General features: G+C 45.4%; 1 protein-coding gene across 2 annotated transcripts in view; it reads left to right on the top strand.

The window, feature by feature from the left end:
* Window positions 1-2,551: 2,551 nt before the first annotated feature.
* MARCHF4 (membrane associated ring-CH-type finger 4) overlaps window positions 2,552-23,534 on the top strand; it is a 93,646-nt gene continuing 72,663 nt past the window's right edge. For both annotated transcript variants that reach the window (XM_039844723.1, XM_039844724.1), the window contains exons 1-2: window positions 2,552-3,302; window positions 3,573-5,564. In XM_039844723.1, the coding sequence (XP_039700657.1) occupies window positions 5,046-5,564 (519 nt within the window). In that variant the 5' untranslated portion in view covers window positions 2,552-3,302; window positions 3,573-5,045. The remainder of the gene's footprint in view (window positions 3,303-3,572; window positions 5,565-23,534) is intronic.

The following is a 23,534-nucleotide window of genomic DNA, read 5'->3' as shown; positions in this document are numbered from 1 at the left end:
TTTCTGGTGTGAGATGAAAAATATTGATTGCTTCTCACCAGTTAGCAGTGAAATCTCATCCAGTTAATTAACCTGCTCAGAGATAAAGTTTATTTTCTGTCTTTCACTTTCAGCTCCAAATCTTTAAAACCATTAAAACAAGTACCCGGTCAATGAATAAATCTTCTCCCAAGGTGGCATTCAGAGCCTTCTGTGATCTGGCTCCAGCCTACCTTTCTGACTTTACTTCCAGCTACTTACCTTCAAGTACCTTCCACTCCAGTCAAATGGAAGAACTAAAGTATTCAGCATTCCCACTGCCAGAAATGTGCTTTCCTCCCCTGAATTCTACATATTTTAACTCAGTTCAAATGTCACTTCTTGAAAAAGATTTTCCTGGAGCTCTAGCATCTTCACTTTCCCCCATCTCTCCTAATCACTGCCAAGCCATAGCATTACCATCTTATTCTAAACATTACCAAAACTTTGTGTACCATGGTAGCATTTATTATTTTATACCTTCTATTATGATTATGTACATATTTATAGTACTAGACCCATAAGAATGCAATTCCAACCAATTCATTATTGTGCTCCCCACATCCTCCAACACAATGCCTGGCCTGTGATTAGTGTTCAGTAAATATTTTTTGATTGCTTAAATGGAGATCTATTGATTGAACATTTGCTTTATTGTGGCATTTATTCCTGGGGCTCACAACTGCTGTTTCATCATCAGCATAAAGAGACTCTAACTCAGTGAGATGTTTTTCAGGATTTACATTGTATTTAAAATAGAACACTCAGGTCTTTCAGTCTTTCTGATGACAGTCTTGTTGTTGCTTCCCATCCTTAGCAGCTTTCTGTTTCTAGAAATCTTTTTGCTTTCAGTGGAAGGGTTGGGAAAGACAGTCTTCTCATGGATATCACACCTTTCTATGATTCTGAATATAGGGTTCATATGGCTTTTCTATTTCCTGTCCCAATTTACTTTCATGACACACTTGCATGGAACTAGAATTTTATGAGCACAAAACCCTGATACTCAAATTTATGTAAAGCATATATTCAGTCATACATGAGACCACTCATATGTATGGGTCAAGCTTGAAGCGGAGAAATATGGTAACTTCATTGAAACAAAAAGGCCACTAACTCATCCATTTATTCATTTAGTGCTCATTTTTTTGCTCGTCCACTGGATGATACAAATATAATACTAGCCCCTGTCTTTAAGGAGTCTTGTAAAGGTAGATGAATGAATGATGAGATTATTGTTATAGAGTGTGATTAGCACAATGTCAGAGGCAAGCAGAGGGTATGTGGAACACAGAGAATTTTCTTTGGGAGAGGATGGATTTTTTTAAACAAAGAAATTCTTCTTTGCAGCACAATGATCATGCGGATATTAATAACATATATATTATTTTGTAGTTATTAACAGCATCAGTGTCAACATCAAGTCACTCACTTCGGGCCAGGTTTCAGCAGCCTTGGTGGGTGCTGAGGCATGATTCAAAATAGCAGCAACACTGGGTTGACCAAGACCTAGACTTAGGTCATTGTTCCTTAGGTCTTGTAGGAATGAATCATTCAAGGATATGGCAGCAAAGAGGTAGTTTTCTTATGATTTACAGTGCTGAACTTCATGCCAATAATATTTTGGTGCAGAGATTTTGTATGCTATTCCATCTATGGTTCCACCATTTCTAAAGACATTGCCGCAGCTGTGCGGATGACTCATTGGAATAACTTTTCCAAGTTTATGATCTTGGAGATAAGGTGTGTGTGTGTGTGTGTGTGTGTGTGTGAGAGAGAGAGAGAGAGAGAGAGAGAGAGAGAGAGAGAGAGAGAAGCATTTATAGGAAAGGCAAGAAAGCAATGCTGCCAATGCTTAAAATTGTACAGACAATTTTAAGGGTTTTTTTCTTGCTCTTCGCATTTGGGGACTAATTTTCTACTAACTTCCTACTTTTCTGCTCACTAGAAGCTCCTTGAGAAGAAAGGGGTAGGATGATATGAGTCAGAAGGAGAAATAAGAGAGGAAATTAAAATCCATTTCAAATTGCCTCTTGTCAGTGGCTCAGGGAAAGGCTAGAGATATTGATTAAGATGAGGCCGTAATATTGCTCTAGATTTTTATGGTCCCCAATCGAAAAAGGTCTATGGCTTGGATTAATGATGACTGGTGGTGATGGTGGTGATAGTCATAATCCACTCACCAAGTATGTATTGAGCACCTACTACATGCCATCATTGACCTAGGCACATGGGATCGAAATGGACTCTCCACGAATCTCTGCCATTTGGAGCTTAAATTCTAGAGGAAATTGGCAAAAGTAGTGCTAGCATTACTTTCCTTGTTTGAAATATCATTTTCTTGACTTCTTAGTCATGAAGGACTTAGTCTCCATCAAGTCCCAGAATCCGTATGAGAATCACAAAACTTTACCTGTTCCCAAACTTGAGGACTGATATCTGCCTAAAATTGTTTGTATGAGCATGGAAATGGACGCTGGTTCAGTTACAGAAGTCTGTGTATGTGTGCTGAGGGAGGCGGCGATAGTGCACAGTAGAAATTCTACAACCGTACTATCCATTGATACTTTCTAGCTGGGGGAAAAGCACGAGTTAGTACCTGAATTGCTCCCCTCCACCCGCCACTAGCCTTTCTCCCGCTTTCTGCATTTTACTCCCTCCTTCCTTTCTAAACCCCTCCTTCTCCTCCTTCCTTCCCTTTCCCTTGGTCCCTCCCTATCCCCTTCCCTCGCTCAGTTCTTCTCTCCTTTGGCTCCCTCTCCTTCTATCCTCTTTTCCTCTCATCCCCATTCCCTCCTCCATCCCTCCGCGGCGTCTGCGTCAGGCCCCCACTTGCGTGACGCGCGGGGTCTGGGTGGGAGCTGTCCACTCGCCTGGGTGCTGAATGCAGAAGAGACGGCGGCGGCGGAGATAGCAGAGAGCTTTCTCCGCTCCAGGAACCTTGCTTCCTTCTACTCCTCGGACGGTCAACTCACAGTCCGCGCCACCTCCCTTCCAGCACCACCCCTTTGGGAACTGAGCTAGGGGGGCAGCAGTCACGGCGGCGGGTGCTGAGCAACAGCGGAAGACGAGACAACACCTGGCAGCAGCCTGGAATCTGATTTGCTTCCCCTCGCCTTTTATAAGAGATACATTTACATATGGTTTTGGGGAGTCGCGAGACAGGACTAAGCCGGAACCAAGTGCTGGCTGCATCCCACCTCCGCCACACAATTTTGTTTCCTCCTCCACACCTTCAGCTGGAACCGCAAACAAGCCATACCTCGTTGCATCTGCGAGGAGAGGTAGCAACAGAGAGCCCAACCAGCCAGAGGCAGCAGAGAGGAGGGAGTGGCGGCGGCGGGGCGGGGAGGGGGAGGTGAAGGTTGGGGGCGTGAGCCGGCCAGCCGCCCTTGATGGGGATAGCGGGGGCAGAGCTGCTGTGAAGACCCGGCAGCCGCCCTCTTCCACCCTTACCCCTCCAGAAGCACTCTGCTGATTATTTGAGAACCAAATTATTCTTCTTCTACTAGTATCATTTCATTTTTTATTACCCACCCCTTCTCACTTCCCAGCCGCCCCCACCCCTACGCCTGCCTCGACTCTGGTTGCATGGCAGCGGTGCCAGGGCGCGGGGGCTCAGGGCCAGCCCCCGGGGAAGGAGGAGAAGGAGGAGGAGGATCATGAAGGCTGGAGTCGCGGCCGCGCAGGACGGCGAGCAGCAGACAGAGGACGAGCCCGAGCAGCCCCCGCCGCGGAGACACCCGGACGCCGACCAGCAGTCGCCACCGCCTCCACAGCAGCATCGGCGGCCGCAGGCAGACCCGGAGCCTGACGAGGGCGACAACCGCCCAGCGGAGGAAGAGGAGGAGAACAAGAGGCCACTCACCCGCCCGTACCTGCCCTTCTCCTGGCCCTTGCCTCTCGCGGGAAGGGACCTTTGATGGAGCCAAGGGGAGCGGGCTGTGGATTTACAAACTGTCGCAGGGGTGGGCTGGGGGCTGAGATCCAGTAACTACTCTTTCTCCGGTCCCTTCCTACACGCCCCTCTCCTCTACCCCTTTTCTCCTTTCTCTGCTCCACTGCTTCCCGCCCACACACACACACACACACCCCTTCCTCTAACCAGGATCTTACTGCTCAGGAAGGAGGAGGCTCTGCAAGGATTAAAAGATCTTTTCCCCTTTCTTTCCCCCTCCTCAGTCCCTTATTTCCCCACCCTATTCTCCTAATTGGCTTTTTTTCTCTTCTGTGTAGCCCTTTGGCTCCTGAGGCAAAGCACAAACCCTTTGCCCAATTTCACCCGTAATCCCTTCCCCCCATCCCAACTGCTCTCTTAAAAGCAACTCTGGTGCTTCTGGGGGTTAATTGCCTCTGTTTTCTGGCCAAGAGATTTAAAACTTCTCTCAACCTCTTCTCCTCCCCCACCTTTCCCCACTCCCCAACCTGAGGAAAACAATCTTTTTCTCTCTTGCACATGTAATCCTCAATTCATCATTGAGCTAGTTTGCCCTAAGCCCAGCTCAGCCCACTCCACCGTTTTATATAAAATTAAAAAAAAAAGACTTCCCCATCGTTTTATATAAAATTTATAAAAAGACTTCCCATTGCCTAGGAATTTGAGAACAACCCAATAATCCTCTCCTGGGGAACTTTCTAACAAACCTTTATCCCAAGGCCCTAACAGCCTATCCTCAACATTTTTTTTTTTAATCCCCCTGCCCCTACCGGTGCACCCAGGTGGAAGGCAAAAAGGAGACACCCTAAGCAAAGCCTAAGGTGGGGGTAGGGGGCAAGAAAACCATTTTTTTTTTTTAATTGGGCTTTCCAGGACGTTTCAGAATCAGTGACTAGCCGTCCTCCGTCCTGGAAGCAATTTATTTATTTGCTACTTGGAGGTGGTATAAGAGGAACCAGTGAGAAAGCAGACACCCCATCTAACACAGATACACTCTGGACACCCCCCACTTCTCCCCTAAAAACCCATTCTATCTTCTTCTGCAAAGACTCCAGTTGCCCGTCCCGGGCTCTCTGCTTCCACTGGGCACATGCTAATGCCCCTGAGCGGGCTGTTCTGGTGGTGGTGCTGCTGCTACTGCTGTGCCTGGTACCGCTGTGGACTGTGCACCCCGGATCCCCAGATGTTGCGCCACCAGGGTCTCCTCAAGTGCCGCTGCCGCATGCTCTTCAATGACCTGAAAGTTTTCCTACTGCGGCGCCCACCTCCAGCGCCCCTGCCCATGCACGGAGACCCACAGCCCCCTGGTTTGACAGCCAACAACAATACCCTTCCGGCTCTAGGTGCCGGGGGGTGGGCAGGCTGGAGGAGCCCTCGAGAAGGAGTTGGCAGGGAGACCCCTCCTCTGCCACCCCTACCACCTTTTCCACCTTCTGTGGAAGATGACTGGGGTGGCCCAGCCACAGAGCCACCTGCCTTGCTGCTCAGCAGTGCCTCCTCAGATGACTTCTGTAAGGGGAAGGCTGAGGATCGCTACTCACTGGGCAGCAGCCTGGACAGTGGCATGAGGACACCGCTCTGCCGTATCTGCTTCCAGGGACCAGAACAGGTGAGACCATTTTCTCTTTTCCTGCTTCCTTGTTGTATCTCCAGAACTTGTAGATTGTTATTCACCTACTTGCCCTGGGGAACCATTATGTTGTCTCTAATGTGAGGACTACAAGTTTTAAGGGCTCTTCAGTGATATTTCTTGCGGTTAAGTTTGCCCAAGCGGTGTCCAATTCCTGGTGGAGCCTGTTTGGTGGCTCGGTCGTATCTCAGTTTTTTCATTTCCCTTCCAATGCTAGTATCTTCAATTCCATGCAAAAATCCCATAAGTGTCCTCAAAATAGAAGATCCAGGAGACAGAAGCGATGAAATGAAGGAACTTGGTGGTATATTCATGCTTGTTGCCAAGATATCCTTTTATCTAATTTGCTGTTAGTGACATTTCCCCTACCCCATCATGAGTCCCAAATTCAAACTCCCTCCTTCTCTGAAAGTGTGTGGATTGTGTGTCTTCTTTCCATATTCTCATAGAATGAAACCGAACAAGCCTGTGCCTGTTCTTTCACTTTGAGACTACTCTCTCACAGTATATTGCACCCTCACAGTGTGTTTTAGTCACTGCAGAGGAAATGAAAAGAGATTCTAGGTCCAAGAAGACTATGCAGTTTGCTAAGACACTTCTTGGCAGACTCAAGAAGTTTTCCTAGGTTGAAAGCAGGTAGGTAAGTGGGATGAAAGGGAGATAGAGAAGCTAGTAGGAATCTTGTCATATCTATTCCCCTTCTCAGGCCTGGAGCACATCAACTTAGAATGTCCTTTCAACTCTCCCCATCCGGGATAGGGGATGGCAAGTACCTCATAGACAAGTCTGAGTGTTCTCCTTGCCTCGTTCATTCAGACTTTCACAGACATACTCACCCCACCCCTTCTAGCTCCACTTCCAATCTAGTGTCTGCAGGGCTGGATAGCAGGTGCACATTCTTCTAGAGTCATGAATTGTGGCAAAACTTCCCACAGAATCCAAGATAGGAAAGGTTCACCTGAAAACCTGAACTAGTTAGCGATGCTGGAGAAAGAACCTTCAATTGTACTCTGGGCAGGGTTGTGTGGTCACATGAGTCACTTCTTCACTGGTTTTCCAGAAGTGAAGGGAAGACTTCTGGGTGGTCCTTTAACAAGTGGCAGTGTGGTAGGGTGCCATGCTGGTGCTCCTGGGTGACCCTGGTTCTTGTTGAGGAATTGTTCTATGAGAGGCAGGCTTAGCTGACATTTTCATTCATTTTATTTCTGTTCTGAATAAGAAAAGTTCTTCAGGGACAGATGATGACTGGGGCCACAGCCTGGGCCATATGAGAGGGAGGTGATGTAGAGCTCAGCGTGAATGCATGTCTCTGAGAGGCTGGGGACTGGATTCCTCCTTCTTGTGACAAGGATTGCCTGAAGTCCCAAATGAAATACTGCCTAGAGTCTTCCACTCTAGGAGAGAAGGTCCAGGGTCCCTGCTCAGAGCCCTTTTCCAGCCGTTCTCTTCCCTTTCAGTGTGGGGCCTGCAGCAGAGGCACAAAGTGGCTTGGCTGAGAGCAAGAGTGATGCCTCACTTTGGGGTGTGCCTGGTCAGCATCTTGCTCCAGTCAGGAGGCTCACCTGTTTCAAAAGTAGGAATTATTTAGCTTCTTAACTTCTTTAACTATTTCTTTCTCTTCCCATGTGAGCTGACTCAAGTCTACATGTCACAGGGAAAGTTGGGAGTATGGCTTCTGGCAAGGACACCCTTGTTCATAGGAACAGCAAGATTTAGAGCCTGTTCTGGATGGTATTTTACTTGCTGTGTAAACTCGAAATCATTTTATGCTTATAGGCCCCTTTCCAACTTCTGTGATTTTGAGTCACCTTTTCTGTTCCTCTTCCTTTCTTTATATGTATTGGGAGGATCCAGGAGATATGAAGATATCTTGAAAGGGATTAAATTATAACACCATGTATTTTGATCATGGAAAAGCAGTATTTTGTTGAGAAAAGAAAAAATATTAAATCATTAGGAATATTGTGAAACACCCTCACGTGATGTAGGGTTTAGTCAGAGGCTAGGCGCTTTTTTTCTTGTTCATTATTTTTATGATGTGTCATAAATAAAGCATTGAATAAAAAAGCTAACACCAATAAAGAAATAGGCTCTATTATTATGTGGGAGAAATAGGATATCATATCGGCATTAAGATTGGATCAAATCAAATCAAGCACTTCCTGCATTTGATTATTATATTTGGGGGAGGGGTGCTGCTTTATCTGTGCAGGAGCCAGGAGATTATAATGAGGCCGTGCTATAGAAGTAATTAGAGTAACGTGGGTTAGATGTGAGGAACACGTTTTCTCACTTTTGCTCATTTTTCTCCATAGCATTTCAATGAGGAAGGGAGACAAAAGGGAAGTAATGGGGAAAAACTTTCTAGAGAAGGGAGAGAGGGAGAGAGGGTTGGGGGAGGGGGCAGAGAAGCTGAGTTTTTGGTGTCTTAGTTTCTGTTCAGGGAGAGAGCTGTCCAGTCATGGTCCACACGTGGCCCGAAAGGAGTGCAGACGGTCCGATCTTAGGGGCTGAATGTCTTGGTCTTTTCCCTGTGCAAACAAAGGAACTGAATAGCTCCCCAGTCGTTTGCCACTGCTCCAGAGGCTAAAAGACTGTCCACAATGAAGACGTGGTCTCTTCCTGCCAAGGACTTATAATGGATATGGTGCAAGGCCACTGAAGCACCCAGCTAGTTCTGCACATCTATAAAATACTTGGCATCCATTCATTCACATGTGCATTTAGCGAATATGCTTTGGGCATCTACAGTATGTCCCACTCAGTGTTCCAGGCACTAGGTATCCAGGAACGAACAAAACAGATGAGATCTCTGCTCTCCTGAATCTGACAGTCTAGTGGAGATGCAGAAATAGACAGATAAACTAGTAGATAAATAAATTGATTTCCGTTGGTGTTGAGTGCCACGATGAAAGTAAAACAGGAAAATGAGGTAGAGAAGACTGGAAGTGGGGCTTGGGAAAGAGGCAGCTACACTAGCTACGGTGATCAGGGAGAGGCTTCCTACGCATGTGCTATCTGAGCCGACACCTAGTTGATGACAAGGACCCAGTGATGGGTCTTAGGGGAGAGCATTCCGGGTGGAGGGAACAGCAGCTTCAAAGGCCTAAGTGTGAACAAACTTAGCAAATTTGAGAAACAGAAGAAAGGACAGAAGGAGGGAGAGGGATGGGGTGTGAACAAATACTTTGAGAGCCAACCTGACTTCATGCTGGAAAGCTGACTGATTACATGCTGTCTTCTCAGCCATCCATTCAGGTTGAACGGGTGTCAAGGATCCACGAGAGTGGGGCGAGAGCCCAGCTGGCAACCCTTCGCTCTCCATTTCTAGCTGCATTAGTTCACTCTGAGCGACCGTGTCCCATGGTGGGTAAGCTGAGGTCTCCAAAGCCAAATGGTCCCAGTTTGAGGCCTAAATAAGTTGCACAGCCTCGCTGTGACTCAGGTTCCAAATGTGTAAAACTGGGATCATAATGACAGTCCACGGTCCATATGGTCATTCTGAGCATCCGAGCAGTCAATATGGTTAAAGCAGCACTGTCACAGTGTGGTGTAGTAGTAGTAACAGTAATACTAGTAGTAGTTACTATTGCTGTCTCAGAAGCAAGAGAATGTTTCCTGCCTTGTTTAAAAGGAAAAATGTGCCCTGGTTCCCAGGCTGCTGTGATTGTGGTCTGGCTGTGGTAGTGGATTGTTTCTTGTGCACTCAACAATGCTCTGGGCACAGGGTGCTGCTCCTCTGTTTCCATCATCAAAAGTCTTTATTTTGTGCCTACCTGTGCCTGCTGCTCTGCTGAGCAGGGTCTGGAGACACATGGCCGATGTGGCCCTGCCTCCTGGGAGTTTCACAGTCTAACCCAGACATCACACAGGCTGATAGAGATCAAGGACACACAGACAGTGAGTCACTGGTGAATTACAGTAATATCGGGTACAAGAAAGGGATGCATGTTTAAAAGCGGCTAGTGTGTGGGGTGCCTATTGAGAGAGGCAAGTGGGAGAATTTGCTACCTCTCCTCCAATTAGTCAAAGAAGGCTTCTCTGTTGCTGCTGAAGACCAAGTGAGGTGAAATATACTGAGGCTGAGTTTAGACAGCTGGAAGCAGAAGAGATGTGAGATGCAAGGATACCTTGACAAAGAAGTGAAACCGCCTCCTAGTCTGGGTCAGCTGTGGAGCACCTGGAGGTGGGTACAAAGATGAAATCTGCCGTGACAGTGGTGTTGGTGGGGCACCTGTTTTGGTCCTCATGGAAAGCAGGAAGTGAGTCTGGAAGAAATTAACAGCCTTGGTCTACCTCTCCCATTCTTCCTTGGGTTCATTTCCCTAGAGCTCCATGTTCAGAAGGGACAAGAGTGGTGTGGAATATTTCAGTCAGTGTTTTGGGTTGTCGAAGAGTAACAGGTGGGCTTTGCAGAACTTGAGCGAAACTGGAGACCCCAATATGCAATGAGAACCCCGGGAATGAAGATGAAGTAGAGCATTTTAGAAGAGACCCAAATGGCATATTATTTTCTTAGCACTATGGTTCAGTTTTACATTTCTTTGTGTGATTATTCAATTAATATCTGTCTTCACAAAGAATAGACCCATCGCTAACATTCATAGACCCTAGGGCAAGAGTACAGATGGAGGCTCACATACCATAGGCCAAGATATTTAAAAGTAATAAACCCAGCTAACAAACTATTAAACAAGAAGCATTTTTATCATGACAAATATACCTTGCTATCGTGACAAATATACCTTCAAAACATCTTGGAAGACAAGTTTGAATTGAAACTGTTTTGTGCCAGCCTAATGGGGACATCTGGCCCTTGGTATATAGGCCACTCTGATTCTCTTTCCACTGCTGGCTCCATCCTGCACCATAATGAGCCTTGGACACATGCATGTAGACACTCTAGCTGGCTTGCCCAAGCTCTGTTCGTACTGTCTCCAAACAGCTGCCCCATGCCACTCTCCCTTTGAACTTGAAGAAAAGAAGCCTGATTCTGGCAGCAGGGGCATGGCTGGATTGGCAGGAATTCTGGAGTCCTAGATAATCAGAGCATGTTCTAAAAGGAGGTGTGGCTCCTTGACTCTGCAGACTCCTCTGCCTGTGGGAAGGGTGCAACTGAAGAAGGGCCAGAGTAGGGGAAGCCTCTACAGCAGGGGACCCTCTTTCCTGGGTCTATCAGAGGCACCACAAAGAGACTATAAAATCCCTGGAAGCAACAACTTGTGTATTTGCTTACCACTGGGTCATCAGCTGCCAATCCAGGGCCTGGCATCTGCTTCAGACTCTGTAAGTATTTGTTGAATAAATGAGCCTCTAGAGCTCAACCAGTGGGCAGTTCCACAGGTAGGGCACTGGGGAGAAGAATCAACAAGAGAGAAAAATACTTGCTGGTATCAAATGCTGAAAGTATGCTATGCGGCAGAAGGGCCAATCTGCTCTGTGGGATCACAGAGGGCAGTGCCTTGGCCAGTGGTGGAATCTCCAGAGAAGCCAGTTTGGTTCTGAATAGCTGTCCCAAGACAGTATAGGCTGCATTAGAAGGGGACTCAAATGGGTGACTGGGACTAGTGACCCTCAAGATCCCTTCTGAGTCTGAGAGTTGGGGTTCATTACAATGAGATTGCTTGGTGCTCCAGAGAGGTTTTTAATCTGAGCAGAAAGAAATAAGCCTGCACCTCTTTCCAGTTCGAAGGGTCATTGCATCTGGGTTCTAGTCCCAATGTGTACAGCACGTGGCACATGCAAGAGCATCTTCAGCAAAGAGCACAAAGAATAGTCTCCATCCTGTGTTCATAAGCACCCTTAAGTTGTTGGCAATCACGTGATTGCTGCAGTCATAGGTTTACACTGTGCACATGCCACAGTGGGAGAGCAAGCATTTTATTAACAATAGGCAACAGACACCATCATGGATCTTTGGATCCAGAACTATCTCAGAAAAAGGGAAGCCTGGTTACCCCACACCCAGAGTCATGAGTGGGCTATTTTCATTTTCCCATCTGGGTTTTTCCACTGCAGTTTTTCAGTTCCTACTTCAGCCAGTCCTGATCTTATTTAACCTGGAAACTCCTAGGACCCTTTCCTTACTCAGGGTTCTCACCAGTTCTCTAATTTTGTATCAGGAGGTAATGTAAGGCTGTTCAAATGCCACTGTTGGGTCCCTGGCTATTCCTCAGATTTAGCTATGTATTGTTGACATGCACACACACACATGCAAACACACAAATAAAACACTGAGTGCATCGGTCTCACTTTCACAGACAGAACTAAGGATTGGAGGAGGGCAGACAGCTGGTCTCTGGATAGTTGTGGAGTGATTCTCACCTCAGTTGTCTAGATCCTCTACACAGTGTGTGCTTTGGAGTAATCCTTCACTTGCCAGACTGCATCTGCTTGTGGTGGGTTGGCTAATTTATTGGGTGTGGCTTCTAGCTGAGTCCCCCGTACAGAGAGTTACTTAATGAAGCTGATAGCACAGGAGTGAAATATGCATTTCAAAAGAGCCTGGGAGAAGAAAAAAGATGTATTAGAAATCTCTCAGCCATAATCAATCTCTCTCTCTCCCTCCCCCTCCCCCTCTTTCTCTTTTTCCAGCTGGTATCTTGGAGAAGCCCAGCTGTGGCCTGTGAGTTGGGGGAGGGAGAGTAGGTTTGAGGGGGAAGGGATACTCGAAGGAGTATGGGCATGAGCGAGTTGCTTCTTGTTTGCTGGGAAGGAAGCCAAGTTGGAAGTCAGCCCGGACGTAAAGGAGCTGGCAAGTGAATACTGTGTGGCCTGAGCTGCTCACCATCCCCCTCTGAGATGTATCAAACTTTAAATAGCGTCTACATGTGAACATTACGTTTAGCACACATGTGATACTTCCTTCTGCATATGTTAAAAGTAAAAATGGGGTGCACATGGACTGACTGCCTCATAACAAAATAGGCAAAATTAAAGAAGTTACAATTTGAGTTCCAGGTAGATGAAAACTGTCAGGGGCGAAAAAGGGATCTGCATATATGGGCTCTGTCCAACTCCGTGATCCAAGCCCACAAGGGGGACACACGGGCCCCGGTCTTGAACCCAGCTCATTGTCCTCAGGAGGACTTCTCCAGGGCCCATGCTCAGAGATGTTGAGGAGGACAGATCAGATTAACTTCCGTCTTCATGGAAAGGTTGCTTTGGAGGTGATTGAAGTGAATCAACATCAGTTTCTCCAAAGAAGCCTCTCAAAGCCACCCTCGTATGTGGCATAGGGCTCAGTATTTGTGGATCCTTTGCCCTTCCTCCTGGCACATGTTCATTCCAGACTAACATTTGATGCTGTATTTGGTCCCCAGCGTACATATAGTGGAAAGTATTGTTGCACAATACTCGGACAGAGAGACAGGACACCGAGGCAACAAGCAGAAAGTAGCGTTAATGGTGCTGGCATCCGCTCAGCGGATTCACATCTAAAGGCTTAGCCTGGATCATCGCAGTGGAGATTTCCCTTTTATACACATTTTATACTTCCTCATAGTAAAGTGCATTTTGGTTGGTTGGCGGGCCATAAGGGGTGTGACTGACCAGGGCCTGTGATCTGTGCCACATCAGCTGTGACACTGAAAAGTCCCTTACCTATTATGGGAAGGGACGTGAACAACCTTCAACCGTTATAGGAAACGGTTAGTTTGGCCTCTGCTACCACAGTATATTTGTGTGTGTACATGTGCGCTCATGCGTATGTGTGTGTATAAACGAAAATGCCAAGCAAAGGGGATATAGATGATCCCTTGAGACACATTCCACCCTGTCCATCCTTGTTTTCTGATTCTATAATGCCAAATAATGATGATTCTTGTCTTAGTAATCACAGTGATCATTATTCTGGCTGGAGACCACTTGGCCAGGACCAGAATTTTTCTCATTCTATTGCAGAATAATGGGAAGAATGGTGGCTTTGAAGTCAGAAAGATAGATTTAATTCCCAGCTGTGTGATCTTGGGCAACTTATTTAATCTCCCTGGACCTATATTTTATTGTTTATACAAGAGGAATAAAATATCAAGCATTTACTGTAGGGTGTGGACGTGCTTTATTAAAGTTCTAGGCACACGGCAGATGGGAGCGATATTTACCCCCTTTCTGTCAGTGTGGCTCAGAGACCTGGAGTGGCATCCACAGATGACACTTCTGCGTTTTTCTAGCATCCTCTCTTACAAGAGCCTTAAAAAATCGGACACTCTAACCAGGGCTGTGCTTTGACCACAGGAAGCCCCCAGCTGCCTTTGCGCCTGACGTCAGGGATGTACGGTTAGACCCAGTGTCTGTTCAGCAGATTTTGCCCCTGTACTGCCTGACTCAGCTGAACTTCTGTCCCCTCCTGCCTGGGTCCCTCATTCCCAACATAGTTGTCTCTATTCATCTCCATCACCACTGGGTTCTTGACATATCTTTAATAAGCAGCACTCTCTTCTTGGCAGAAACTGTGCAGAAAGACACTTTCCTGGGCTCTGAGTCCCCAGAGGGTAGGAGCAGACTATGCACCCAGAGGGTCATGTAGAGGAAGCGGCAGGAAAAAATGCTTGCTCAACACGTGACAGCAAGGTGTTTGCATTCAGGGCCCTTCCTAGACTAGTGTTTCTGGAAGCCTCGGAGGGATGGATACCCCAGACAGACGCGATGTTAAGTAAAGTTGATCTGTAAGTTAAGAACATTGTTCTCTTTTCAGTTCGCTGTCATCCTTTACGATTATGTCCAAGATTTAAAAAAAAAATTCATTGGTGTAATAACATGTCTTTAACACCTTTCTAATGCTTGTCAGTCTCCTTTGTAAACAAAGAGAGAAGGCATCAGGCTCAGTAATATCGAACTAGAATCTATCTTGTTTTGTTTGTATGTGCGTATCTATTCTTTTTGTTATTAATAGACTTTATTTTTGAAGTAGTTTTGAGTTTGAAGCAAAACTGAGCTGAAAGTACCCATACACTCACCTGCTCCCTCCACCCCCTCTCATCCCCTCCCCAACCATCAAAGTCCTGCACCAGAGTGGCGCATTTGTTACAATGGTTGAACCAACGTTGATATATTGTCAATCAAAGTCCATAGTTTACATTGGGGTTCACTTTTGATGTATATTCTAAGGATTTTGACAAATGTGTAATGGTGTGGATCTACTATTATGGTATCATACAGAGTAGTTTCACTGCCTTAAAAATCCACCCATTCATCCCTCTGCTCCTACCTGGAACTCCTGGCAATATGGCCTTTTCCAGACTGTCAATAGTTGGAATCATACAGTACATAGTCTTTCAGATTGCCTTCTTTCACTTAGTAATATGCATTTACAGTTCCTCCATATCTTTTCATGGCTTGACGGCTCATTACTTTTTAGTGCTGAATCATATTCCATAGAATAGATGTACCACAGTTTCCTTGTTCTTTTTTTGGTGAATGATACCGGTTTTTTATTTGTGATAGTGACAAAAAGTCGCTTTTATAAATAAATTTATTGAAGTAAAAATGTGAGACGTTTAGAGAAAAATGTTAAGTATAAAGAAAATAATAGTATAGATGGTACATGAATACGGTGAAAAGTGTAAGTGACTGAAGTTTGGGTAACACCCAATTGGGCTGCGCACTACAACAATTCCGAAACATCTGTGGGCAAGAAGCACCACAGGAAGAGGAAAAATGCAGAGTTGCAGGCCATGGTCCCAGGGTGGTGCCCAGGAATCTGTATCTGCAATTCAATCTGACAGTTCTGATGTAGATGTAGCCAGCAGTTTGAGGAGGCAGCTAAACGGGGAGAAGAAATGACTGCACCCATCCTGAGGTTCCCAGATGTACAAGTAATAGGGGTGTGGGCACTGGGGGAGGAGGGAGGATTTAGTTGGGAAGGCACAGGACCATGTGACTGGGAAGGAAGGAAGTGACACATGTCTGCAGGGCAGAGGCAGGAAGGAATGCCTCTTTCATCTCTCTGTCCCTGCCTCAGTGATCCGAGAGCTCTTAGTCTCAGATGAGATAGCTGCAAGATGGAAATGTCTAACCCACACGAGACTGTAACATGAGGGAGATAGATGCAAGCTTTACTTGTGTTAAGACACTGTGATTTGGGGTTTTGTCTGTTGCCCTGCTGATGTTAATTTCTCTGGCTAATACAACCATCAATTCCCACTCCCCAAATTATGTTCAGAGGGTACTCTTGAGTGAAGTCAAATCAGGGTCCCCCCTGGGGAAGCCCCAGAGTCCCAGAGCAGGACAGTAGAGCAGGACACAGCTCGCTCCCTCACAGCTCACTGAAGACACACAATGAAGTGCTTCAGCTCAGGAGTGACATCGCTTTTGCCTATAAAACATTGGCTGAATCTAGAAAAATGGCTCTGCCAGATAGCAGTAGGGGTGGAGAGAGCCATCCTCCTGGGTGCCTGGAAAGAGAGGAAATCCAAGTATGGGTGAGCTCTACCAGAATTTTCCTTGACAGTATTAGCACCTCCCTCTTAGGCTTGTTATGAGGGTTAAATGAGATAACACATGTCAAGCATTTAGAGCACTGCCTGACCTACAGGAAGCAGTTAATAAACAGTAGTTTTGTTACTGTTTCCTTATTTGCAAAAGAAGGAGGAATATTCTAGTCCCTTCTTGTTCTGTTGTCCTCTTTTATGCTCTCTCAGGTAGAGGAGCAGTACCTGAGACTGCTCCCACTCCTCTATCTCCCTAGAAGAATGGACTTAAACTGGGCCTTAAAAATGGAATCAGAGAAGGAATTTGGAAAATAGGAAATGAAGACTGTTTCAGGCATAGGAACAATCAGAGATGCTTTGGGAGAAACTTAGCAAAGTAGATAAGAATATGGGCTTTCGTAGCCAAGCAGAACTTCTTTCAAATACCAATGTTGCTGTGCAATAGGTGTGTGACATTGGGAAAGTCACTTACAGACTCGGTATCTTCATTTCTTCCACTGAGGAATGGAAATGATAGTAATAATATCTGTCTTAGACGTTGTTGTGAGGACCAAATGATATAATGCATGTGAAACTCTTGGCATAGTATGAAATGCAAACATACAACAAATTCTCAAGCATGCAACGAACATTAGCACTTGACGTTGTTATCTGATCTCACCAGGTCTCTGTTATCTTCAAACTTTCTTTGAGAACTTCTGCCTTGATGTGTGTATGACCATGGGCTGCTGGCCTCAGGAGGAGTTGCCAAGATATCACAGGGGTAGATGAAACTAAATATACACAAGCATTGCTAGTAGACTAAATAAAAATGATCTCACAGATCTACCTACTATTTTTCAAATGCATATGGAAGCCATCGTGATGAACGAAATCGAGAGCATCCTTCATTCTAGCGTAGCGTCTTGTCAGTAAGTATGGCATTCTCAATCAACAGATACTTAAAGTACATGAGGGTTTTTGAAACTTTAAACCTTAAAAGGGATCCATTGAGGGACATTCTACAAAAAAAAAAAAAAAGAGCCGGTACTTTTCCAAAGCGTCAAGGTCCTAAAAGATGAAGAACAATGGCAGAAACGTCTTAGATCAAAGGAGTCTAAAGTGATATGACAACTAAATGCACTGTATGATCTGGATTGGATTCCAGACCAGATAAAGACCATCAGTGGGACAGTTGGTGACATTTGGATAAGGTGTGTAAGTTAGTTAATAGCATCATATCTATCAATGCTAAGCTCCTGATGTCGGTCGTCGTACTATAGTTCTGTAAGATGTTGACCTTTGGAGAATTTAAGTCAAGGGTTTATGGGAACTCTTTGCTATTTTTACAAGTTTTTTTTTTTTAAATGAATCTGAAATTGTTGCAAAATGAGAAGTTAGAAAATAAAAAAAATATTTAAATGGGAGGGGTGTTCTCATACTTGGAAGATTAGGGTATTATTAGTATAGGAAAAAGAGTATATGTTTGGTGGTTAGGAAACTTGGGTTAGAATCCAGGTGCTAGCACTTTTTAGCTGTGTGGTTTTGGGCAAATCAGTTAAAACCTCTGAACTTAAATTCTCTGTGCCATGGATTAAATAAAGAAACACTTATAGAATTATTGTGAGAATTTAAGTAAACAGCACCTACTATAGAGCATGAAGGGGACTCCCAATACACATCAGTTCTCTTTCTGGTCTCCTTCCCCCTCTCTCCAAGGATGGTAAGATGCCTCTCCCATTTCCCCAGGTCTAAGTACTATGTGCTAAGTGCTTTAGAATGACACCTGAGCATGAAAAGTGTCGCGTGGGCAGAAAAGTTTCCCCAACATGGGATCTTAAACACATAAACAGAGTTAATCAGCAGCAGCATAAACAGCGTTGCCATTATGCAGTGTTCTTTAACACTTTTTAACCTCACACTTCAAAAGCAGCACTTTGGCACACTGAGTGAGTGTGGGTTGTATATTTTGATTCATCCTGTGGCAGTCCCTCCAGTACCCCAGATTTAAGCCTCTGGGGAGCACTGCGCTACTTTAGAAAGAAAAGCCTTCTAGTGCTGCTGGGGCCCTGAGTTCTCAGAGTTTAGAAAACAGCTTCCCCAGTGAGGCAGCGGCAGGTGAATGAAAGCAGGTGTGCCTGGGAGAGCAGGGCTGTCTACTCCTGCTGTCTGTGTGTTTGTGGGTGGGAGTGAGCAGGAAGCCTGCGGGGGGAAGGGAGTGGGCATGTGTCTGCACAGAATACAACTATTTAATACAGAAGAAAAGGGCGCTAGGGGGTTGTTCCTGCCTTTTGTGCATATTTGTTCCAGAGAGCGCCCGGAGGGCGTAATCTTTGCAAAGTCCGTGCTGACATTTTTGTAATATTTGCTGCTTCTGTTTCTTGCTTCTGACATCCATTAAGTGTTTGTCGGCAAAAACAAAGAACAAAAACAAAAACAAAAAACAAACAAAAAAATCCCAACCAACCAAACAAACAAAAACTCAAGACCAAAAACTAAACAACCAAACAAAAGTAGTTTGGGCTCTGGAGGAGTATATGACATGATTTTAAAGGTTCTTCCCCTCCTCCCGTATAAACACATAGAGGTTCTTCATGATTTAAATTAATTTTCATCCTTCCTATGAATGCAATTCAAGTAAAAAAGTGTTTGTTTGTTTGACACGATAGCTGGAATTTTCTTCCAAATAATCCAATTACAATAGATGATATAGATCACATGTTTAAAAATGCTGAAATTATCTGATGGATACATAGTTTATTCTATTATTTTCTCTACTTTTATATGTGTTTGAAGTTTTCCATATCAAAAAGGTATGGCATATTGTTTGGTTAATAAAAATGTTATAAAAATACAGTTATTAAACAGATTTTACAAGGGTGGATGAGATAGCTTTGGGCACAATGATGCCATGTCAGAGACACATAGGACCTGAGTGCATCCCACTAGGCACTTCATTAGTCTTGCTCAATGAGTAAACTAAATGTGGTGACCTCTTAAGGGATATTCCATCTCCAAAGGTCATGATTTAAAGATAAAAATGTCTTGTCCATTTATTTTCTGGTCTACCTGGCCTGGTGGCAGCAAAAGGACCATTGTGACCATTCACTCAGCAGACACTGAGTGAACACAACTGGGTGCCAGGCCCTGGGAATACGGAGATAAGATGGGGAGTTCAGAGTCTAGTGCAAGAGAGAGGCGTATTAAGAAGCAACCACAAGACAACACTGAGTTCCTTGGACCAGGGTTGCTGGGCCATTGTACTAAAAGACCACATGATAATGTCTGGGGAAGCTGGAGAAGGATCCTCCAGAGAGAAACTAATCTTTGAGTGGCCAAGTAGGAGAAATTCTCCAGGTGGAATGTGTGCCAAATACTGTAATACGAGATCTACCCTCACTCTCATCATCAGAAACATATTCCTTTCTAATCCTCTCTCCCTCTCATGGCTTTTTCAAATTGCACTGCTATGTTCTAAGACCCAGTATAGCTTTCTTCAGAGAACTGAGTGGATTAAAGTGTGGGCAGGGTGCAGAGAGGGGAGGGTGGCATTTACCCCTCTCTAGCAATTTCCCCTCTCAACGCCAACCTCTCTGGGCTTGGTCTTGATGGCCTTTCTGTAATAGGAACCTCATGGCCTGGCTGTGCATGGGGGCCTTGGAACAGAAACTTCACAAAAACCCTCAGCTGATTGAACTGAGTTTTTTTTTTTTTATCTGGAAGCTTCAGGAAGGTCTGGAAAGACCCTTGTGGGTCTAGGAGCTTCCTTATCCTTCAACACATGCAGGGGCACTAGTTCATGTTCCTCTAACAGGGAAGGAAGAATAGACATTATTGTCCTATAATTTTTAGAAGTGAAAAACCAGGATCCGGAGAAGTGAGGTGATATGCTCAGAATGGGAGGCAAATTGCTAAGCTGGAGTCTCCTGTTCCCAGACTGGAAAATACCACTGAATACCTTACAGGAGGAAGACATCTGTCCTTCCTCTGCTCCTTTTCCAGCCCCTGAAATATTCATTCATTCACTTCCTAACACATTCATATATTGTAGTATAGAGTTAATTTACCAAAATGTTTGGAGAACGGAAGACATTAGGGAAGGAGAATGGGGCAGGAATGGTGTAAGCTTATAGTTAATTTAACTTTCTAGTGAATTGGGGGATAATCTTATAATTTATCTTTCAACTTTATTGTTAAAAATTTTTATAACATAGAAGTCCACTTTGCAATGCATTTGGACATTATCTCCAATTTCTTTTATGCTGAAAGATTGTTGTTTAAAATGAGGGTCTGTGGTTATAAAAGGCAAAAGGAAATGAATTTGTAGTTCATGGACCACGAAAGATCTTGTAGAAGTTGTAGGTGGATTTTATTCAAACTGCGATATCAACTTGCTTCCTACAACAGTGGAGTAAAATTTCTATTTCATTCATTCATTCGGCAAATATTTATTGAGCAGCTGCTTTGTGCCAGAACTGTGCTGAGGATTCTGTATATTAGTGCTATATTAGTGAAAGTGAACACCATTCCTATCCTCTCGGAGTCTGCAGTCTTGTAACTGCAGGCGGAGCAATAACAATACAGGACAGAAAGGACTAAGAGTTGTGCAAAGCACAGTGGAGTTCAGGCTTGAGGATCAGGGAGGGCTTCTCACAAGAAGGAACTTCCATGGTGAACCTGAAGCTGGCCAAGATAAGGGAGTGGAAGGGCATTTCAGGCAGAAGGAGGAGCTTTTTCCAAAAGCATGGAGGAAGAAAAAGAGTGTTATCCCCAGGAGGAATGGAAAAGCCCAGTTTGCTTTAATTGCCAAGCATTCGCTCATCCTCCTTTCTCCGTGTATTTGGTTAGTGGAGTTGTATCTGCCTCCCCAGGGCATCAGCTGCACCACCTATGGGTCTCACTCAACCTCCATCTACATTTCTGCTGCCCCCCACCTAGCCCAGCCTGGCTTCTACCAGAAGCTGCCTTATTTAGGTACTAGAGCAGAGGGGACACAGGGGTCCCGTCATTGTGGGCGATCGCCATGGTAACAACTATTCCAGGCAGCTGGAGAATACAACAGGTTGGAAAGGGAGAGTTCAGAGGCCCGAGAACTCTGAGTATGCTGAGGTCCATCTGCAGCTAAGAAAATGGACAAGAGCTCACCAGAGGCTTGTGGGGAAAGGGGAACCCTGGCATTTGTAAAGATGTGGCATATCATGGCAGTGCAACATGTGAAAAGAGTACACACAGGGAGTGTCAGGAGACAGGAGGGCAAGAACCAGAGGCCCTGGAGCCTGTCTAGTTTGTTTTCGCCCCCTACAACTACCCCTTTCAGTAAAGAGGCCAGCCCCCTGACTCCACATGAATTGTGAGCATTTCACTCTCCTGCTTCTTATTGTCATGGAAGAAAGTGAATTGGTCTCGGTTTGGTGTGGTGACAATCAAGGACTGCCGGGATTTGGACTTCGCCTCTCCGTCTAACCTCCAGCCTCACCTCTCCTACTTCCCATCAGATTCTCCAGCCAAATCCCACTGCCCGCCCTTCCCCAAATACACCCCATGGCTCTCTGCATTTCGATTTCCATTCAAAGACTTTCTTCTATCTGGGTCATCCTTCCCCCCTTCCTTAACCAGCCCAAACCCTAATCTCCTCCAAGCCCTACCCACATGTCACCTCTTCCCTCCCTCACTGCACCTCATCCTGGTTGGGCTTCCGTAGCACTTACTCGCCACAGTATGCCTACCCTGCTCCCGCCATTTGCCTCCATTTCCTTCTCTCCAGAAGGTGATGAGCTCAAGGGAGCGCGTTCCATGTGTCCAGGTCACCTTTGTATTACCCACCGTGCCTGGAAGTTGTAGGGAATCACAAAGGGAATGTAATCAATGAAATCTAAATCTGTTCGTATTTGAATATCTTCATGGATCCACTCAAGAAAAGCATTTCTTCCCCGCTAATCGACATTTTCCCCTTTCTGTTAAGGTGGCTGCTATGAACTGAATTGTTTTTTCCTAATGTTCATGTGTCGAAGCCTTACCCCTCAACATGACAGTATTTGGAGATGCGGTTTTGGGGAGCTAATTAGGTTCAGATGAGTTCATGAGGGTGGGGCCCTCATGTTGGGATTAGAGACACCAGAGAGCTTCCTGGCCCTCTCTGCCATGTGAGGGCCACCTGCGAGCCAAGAAGAGGGCTCTCACCGGAATCCAACCATGCTGGCCTCTGATCTTGGACTTCTGGCTTCCAGAACTGTGAGAAACGAATTTCTGTTGTTTAAGCCACCAAGTCCGTGGCATTTTGTCATGGCAGCCCAGGGGACTAACACAGTGGGGAGGGAAGATCTATCAAACTTACATCTTTCACCATCTCAGTGACTGGCACATCGCCGCCCTTCCAGTCATCCCTTCAACACGTGGAGCACCTACAGCGAGTCCGTTACTGGTCCTGGCACGGGGAATCGTCAGTGAGCATCCCTGCCCTGAAGGAGCTTACCTTCTCGATGTCAGAGGCAGAAACCCGAAGACACCAGGCAGGCCAGAATTGCGGGACGTTCAGCAAACAATTGATCAATAGTCGTTGGAAGTGTCAAGACCCTAAAATACAGGAAAGACTGAAGGACTGTTGCAGACTGCAGGAGACTGGGGATAAATAAAAACTAAATGCAATGTGGGGTCCAGGAACAACACCAAAAGGACGTTAGTGGGAAAACTGGAGAAGTTCGAATGGGGTCTTTCGTTTCGTAATGGTATTGTACCATAGTTTCCAGGTTCTGATAGTTACATGGTGAATACGTATGATGTTAACATTGGGAGAGACCCAGTGAGGAATATGACTATTTTTGCAACTTTTCTGTAAGTCTAGAAGAAGTTGAAAATAAAAAGTTAAAAAGAAGAAACCTGGACATAATCCTCAATTCCTTCCTTTCCCTTCATGCTTTCTCTATCGTGGGCATTTTTTAATCAGCATATTCTTCCATTGCTTTTACTTCCTAAACATCTCCCCAATCCAGCCATTTCTCTGGATCTAAATTGCCACCATTTCAGTCCCAGCTCCCCTCATTTCGCCCCTGGATTACTAGATTTATGTTCTGACTCCCTGCTTCGACTCATCTTTTCCATTCTGTTCTCTGCAGAATTGTAGAGTGACTCTTCACCCAAATTGGGTTCTTAAAATTGTTTTAAATTCTTCTGTGGATTCAATTCTTTCAGAACCATGCCCAGCTCCTTGACGTGTTTTACAAGGTCATTCGTGGGCCAGCCTCTGTACCTCTCCAGACTCGACTGGATTACCTACCCTCACTTCCTTCCTTCCAACGTTTCTTTCCTAGAGATGTAGACCTTCTTTCAGGTTCAGAGGCACCTGGACCCCCACTTCCAATGCTTGGGAAGCTCTCTGACCCCACACATATACTCTTTGTGTCTCACCTGATTAACTTCTTTCATCCTCCAGAAGTCCCTGGCCCCCATGTATGGGCTGGGCACTGCTCCTGTAGGTTTCTGTGAGCCCTACACTCACCCCAGTAATCTCAGCACTCACCCCGCTGCATTGTAATCACTCCTG

Source organism: Pteropus medius, unplaced genomic scaffold, assembly GCF_902729225.1.
Source record: "Pteropus medius unplaced genomic scaffold, Ma_sr-lr_union100, whole genome shotgun sequence".
Classification (NCBI taxonomy): domain Eukaryota; kingdom Metazoa; phylum Chordata; class Mammalia; order Chiroptera; family Pteropodidae; genus Pteropus; species Pteropus medius.
This window is presented reverse-complemented; position numbering and strand designations above follow the sequence as displayed.